This window comes from Octopus sinensis, linkage group LG9 (assembly GCF_006345805.1).
Source record: "Octopus sinensis linkage group LG9, ASM634580v1, whole genome shotgun sequence".
NCBI lineage: Eukaryota > Metazoa > Mollusca > Cephalopoda > Octopoda > Octopodidae > Octopus > Octopus sinensis.
The window spans coordinates 25,470,587-25,476,418 of NC_043005.1; the positions used below are offsets into that span (position 1 = coordinate 25,470,587).

The window sequence follows — 5,832 nt, forward strand, 5'->3', positions numbered from 1 at the left end:
CCCGGTCACGGAGGAGACGCACCCTCCCCCAGCCGAGAAGAAAAAAGAGGAAGTGGAGTACAAACGGGACATTGCCGGCAGTCGGAGAAATGGCGCTGGAGTGTCCCGGAGCCTCGTCGCTTGTTTTTGTAGGTGGGGGGAGACACCATTGGCGGGAATTGTGCCGCCAGCGGTAGAATTGACCCCCTCAGACCCCTCAGACGAAGAACTGTTGGTCTTCTTTTATAGAGGCGGAGAGGTGGAAAAGGTGGTGGAAGAAAACTACGAGGGGGTACCTTTCGCTTTCAAACGGAATCCCGAATGGCCTCCGCAGATAGCTGTGGAGGTCATTACGTTGCGCATGTTACATAGGCTAGAGAGTCTAAAAGAGGAGTATCGCTCGTGGCCGGGTGACGCCAACTCGGAGCCCGCCTTGATTTTAAAGCAAGCATCGACGATTGTGGAGTACACGGACACAAGCGATGATGAGGTGGAAAATTGGCAAGAGGTTGAAAAGCTTCAATGTTATAAAGTGTAAGAGGTCTAGCGTCTCGTTTGTAAATGGACTAGTTTTGATTGTATATTGAATATTTTATTATATGTTATTGCATGGTATTATTTGTAATGGCCTATTAAGTCCAATAATTGTAAAACGGAAGTAAGAGATTCAATACTTCGTTTTTTTTTTCTGTTGGAAAAGAAATAAGAATGTTTTTTTAGAGAAGCAGAAAATCGGCGGGCGTTTTTTGTCTTCTCCCATCAATATCATCCTTGTTTCATCATTCACCTCATAAATGCATGTGTCCAACCCGCAAGCTACTCTTTGTAATACCTTTATGGCAAATCGTAATGAAATAATGTAGCTTGCTTAGCAACCACATGGTTTCGGGTCCAGTCCCACTGCGTGGCACCTTGGGCAACTGTCTTCTACTATAGCCTCGGGCCGACCAAAGCCTTGTGAGCGGATTTGGTAGACGGAAACTGAAAGAAGCCCGTCGTGTATATGTATATATATATGTATGTGTGTGTATATGCATGTGTGTATATGTTTGTGTGTGTGTTTGTTCCCCAACATCGCTTGACAACAGATGGTGATGTGTTTACGTCCCCGTAAATTAGTGGTTCGGCAAAAGGGACGGAAAGAATGAGTATTAGGCTTCCAACGAATAAGTCCTGGAGTCGATTTCCTCGACTAAAGGCGGTGCTCCAGCATGGCCGCAGTCAAATGACTGAAACAAGTAAAAGTGTAAAGAGTAAAGAGTATAGTCTAAAACGTTGCTGGCCCATATTACTATTGAGTCATGCAACTCAGTAAAATGTATTAAATATGTATGCAGATACATCAATAAGGGTTCAGATACAGACTTGAAGAAGAGGACATGCAGGCAGATTAAATTCAGCAATATAAGTTGGGCAGGTATATTTCCTCTAACGAGGGCTTCGAAGTCCACGACCGCCAACCGACAGTGGTGAATCTACGTTCACATCTTGAAAATGGCCAGCGTGTATATTTCACAGAAGACAATGCTCGAAACGTAGTTCTGATTCCATGAGAAACCACTTTGACAGCTTTCTTCAAATTATGCTAATGTGATCTGTTTGACCAAACACTGTTGTGTGTAGAGGTCCCCGTGTACTATATCTGGGCACACAATAGATGGAATAGACGCAAGAAAGGATCACGCGTTGAGGGCTGGGAAGAATAGGCTGTCTTCAGAAGAGGGGCCATCGGGTGGGAGTACATTATGTACTGTAATCAGCGGGAGTACTTCTGTCTGCGTCTACTACTGCACACTGTTAGACCTTCGAAGACAGAATGATGAAATCTGGTTGACCTACAGAGAAGCCTGCACCAAACATGGACTACTGGAGGACGATGCTCACTGGGAACAGAAACTGGGGGTGGCAGCAGTCAGCAGAGCACTAAGTGAACTACACCATCTATTTGTTATCATGTGGCTTGGCTGACTCAAGCTTTGAGCGACCCACAAAACCAGTATGGCAGAAGACATCCTACAAAGGATTCACAGAAAAGCCTGCACCAAACATGGACTACTGGAGGACGATGCTCACTGGGAACAGAAACTGGGGGTGGCAGCAGTCAGCAGAGCACTAAGTGAACTACACCAGCTATTTGTTATCATGTGGCTTGGCTGACTCAAGCTTTGAGCGACCCACAAAACCAGTATGGCAGAAGACATCCTACAAGGATTCACAGGCAAAACCTCAGCAGAAATTGCCACGTTCAATAACGCCATTTACAATGAGGCATTACTTGACCTGGACACCCGAGTGCAAGCTATGGGAGGTTAAGGCACTGCCACATTTGGTCTGCCCCTCCCCCACCGGAGCAGGCAGCAAACAATCTCGCAATTGAGTACCTGCGAGAAATCCGCTATGACATCAAGGAAATAACAGCATATAAAGCTGATAAAGAACACACACTGACGGAGGACCAAATGAGTATTTATAAGACCATTATTTCGAGCATTGAAACTGAAAGCGGAGGACTTTTCGTTCTGGATGCTCCAGTTGGAACTGGCAAGACATGTGTCATCAACCATCTTCTGGTTAAACTGTGGCAAATGAAACACATTGCCATAGCAGTGGCGTCAAGTGGAATAGCTGTAACTCTGCTAAGTGGTGGCTGCACAGCTCATTGTTGTCTCAAACTCCCTTTGGACCTGTCGAAGAAAGGGAAGGCAAACTGCAACATCAGTCGTGTTTCTATAAAAGGCAAACTTCTGAGTGAATGAAAGTTGATCATCTGGGATGAAGCAACAATGAGCCATAAGGTTTCCTTTGAAGCTCTTGACATTGCCCTTCAGGATCTGAGACACAACACCAGGCTCATGGGAGATGCCACAGTCTTGCTTGCAGTAGATTTTAGACAAACCCTTCCCGTGATTCCAAGTGGGACATGGGCTGATGACGTAAATGCCAGTATAAAGTCGTCCTTCCAGTGAAGCAGTGTGCAAAAGCTGAGACTCACAACCAACACGAGACTGCAGCTCAGTGGTTATGATGCAGGCAGAACCTTTTCAAAGCAAATGTTGGCCGTCGGTAATGGCACTTTGGTCGGCGAGAAGATTGGTGCAGTATGCTTGCCTTTTGGACATATGGTATATGATTTAAAGGAACTAATGAATAAGGTCCACAACTGGCTGAAAACCTATGCCATTTTCGCTCCAAAGGATGTAGCAGTTGATAATTTGAACATCAATCTTCTGGTAGAATTGTCAGGTGAGCGTCACATATACAATTCAATTGAAACTGAACTCAACATCGATGAAGCTGTGAATTATCTAGTTGAATTTTTGAATAGTCTAACATCACACAGCTTCCCACCTCACAACTTGCACCTCAAGATTGGGGCACCAGTTATGCTGCTTCGAAACCTCGATCCACCAAAGCTTTGTAATTGCGCACGACTTATTCCCTAGGATGTGCCTTTCCAGTACAAACGCTTGCAATTCCCGTTGAAACTGAGCTTTGCAATGAGCATTAATAAGGCCCAGGGGCAGTCCTTGGATGTGGTAGGTCTGAACCTTGCAGAACCAGTTTTTTTCTATGGCCAACTTTGTGGGATGCTCAAGAATCGGCAATCCTAATCATTTGTTTATTTATGTCCCACAAGGAAAGACGAAAAATGTCGTTTATGAAGTAGCTCTGCAAACTTAATAAGATTCACCAAATCATCAGGTATTTATCATTTAATATATGTAAGTGTTGTAAATAAATTGATAATCTGCATGTTATTTTTACATCTATATACAAATTTATCTGTATGGCCACTGTAAAACTAAATGTCATTCTTTTTCTACATTCATTGTATATCTATTTCAACACTAGCATCTCACCATCACCACTAAGGGCTATATTCTCGGGGAGAGCGCAAAAGCCATTTTCAGAGTTATTTACTTTGAATTCTTACTATCTCATATCCGATTAGTCTGTTATTACGTAACATGTTTCACGATTTTGGTATACAGACTTTATTGGTATTTCCTGCTAAGTTCTATATACTCTGGGAAGGCATTAAAGCCCTTTTCGGGCTACTGTATTTGAATCCTTCTATCGGGTAACTAATTTCATATTATTACATAACTGACTTCTCAATTTGTGCTTTCATAACTTATTGGGAGTTCCTAAAAACAAGATCGCGTGTAAGACAGTTGGGTATTCTCTGTAAATGCACAAAAACCGTTTTAAGGGCTACATGCTTTGTTTTGTTGTAAATTGATTAGCAAAACAGTTATGAGAATAGAACGAAGGGATAAGCCCCGCTTTTCCGGAAATTACCAGGTGTGTCAGCTAGTATATATATATATATGTATATATATATATATGTAATGTATGTACTATGTATATATATATTTAATGTATGTTTCTTTTGGACTTTGCTCTGTCTCTTCTTTCTGAAGAAGAGCTTTGCTCAGCGACTTACTAATACTTTGCATGCACCATGTCCTCGCGTTGTTGTTTTTTCTTGTATTTTTCCTTCATTTTTCTGATTATATATATATATATTGTATGTACATATATATAATGTATGTATATCTGTATATATATATATATATATGAATATATATATAATGTATGTATGTCTATATAGATATATATTTATAGATATAAATATATATATATATATGTATATATATGTATGTATATATATATATATATATGTATATATTTATTTGTATGTATATATATATGTATATATATAGTAGTAGTAGTCGTAGCAGCAGCAGTGGTAGTAGTCGTCGTCGTCGTCGTAGTAGTAGTAGTAGTAGTATCACAGGTGATACAGTGCATCCATAATCCATGAGCAAATTATGAATAGCCCAACGCCCCGAGTTGTAACAGACTATTATAAATGTGTGACCTTATATTTTTGGAAAAAAATCTAATCGTAGAGAGATTAATTCTTCCGTTCACATATCTTTGAATTCCCTCTCGGTTATACCTTGATTACATATTCATACCTCTACTTCAAGTTCTTTTCGATATAATATTATGTAAATTGTATAACTGAACCATAGCCGAATAGTTAATGAGTTGCTTTCGCGATCACGAGGTCCTGAGTCCGATTCCAATGCGTGCTATTTTTGAGAAAATGTCATTTTTCTATTACATCGTGTCGAGGTCATAAACGCTCAGCAACATTTGGTAGACAGAAACTGAATAGAAATCCATCAAATGGATTTTAATTCTAATTCAGAACGATTTGTAACGTACCGGCACGATGATAATGCCTGAGAATAATTACGTTAAGGCTACACGGACATTTAAAAAATTCAACCATTTACATGTTGATTAATAAGGCATGAACTTAGTTGATAGAATAAATGAATTCTCATAATCGAACGATGTTGATGCACCATCAGCATAAACTGTGCTTTCAATGGACTCTTAACTGACAAGCTAACGGTTTGTAGGACATTCATAGTAAAGGCAAGCCTTGGTAAATGTTCTTATAACACTAATAAAATCTGCTACATTGTAAATGCTCCCTTAGGGCAAATATCAATTGATGAAAGTGTTAAAATGTGTTGGTGTAAGCCGTTTTCGTTTGCTGAACATCACTTATCGTAGAACATAAAAGAAGGTTCACGTTCTGAATTTTATAAGATTTACTATTTAGAAGTAGTGAATACAGAAGTACTCGCAGTAGCACTCATAGTCGGGGCGTGTAAAAAATATGTAGACTGGATCAAACAAGAATACGGCTTCTCAATCGACAACATTTTGTAATGAGACATTTACAGAAAAAAGAAACTCAGTTAATGCCAGTAGTTAATGGTCTGGGTTCCAAAATAGGCCAACACCACTTAATATTGAATAGATATCTAT

General features: G+C 40.2%; 1 protein-coding gene across 1 annotated transcript; it reads left to right on the forward strand.

Annotated features, from left to right (window-relative positions):
* Window positions 1-3,029: 3,029 nt before the first annotated feature.
* Window positions 3,030-3,422, forward strand: LOC115215390 (ATP-dependent DNA helicase PIF1-like). The gene has a single exon (XM_029784549.1). The coding sequence runs from the start codon at window positions 3,030-3,032 to the stop codon at window positions 3,420-3,422; it is 393 nt and encodes a 130-aa protein (XP_029640409.1).
* The last annotated feature ends 2,410 nt before the right edge of the window (window positions 3,423-5,832 follow it).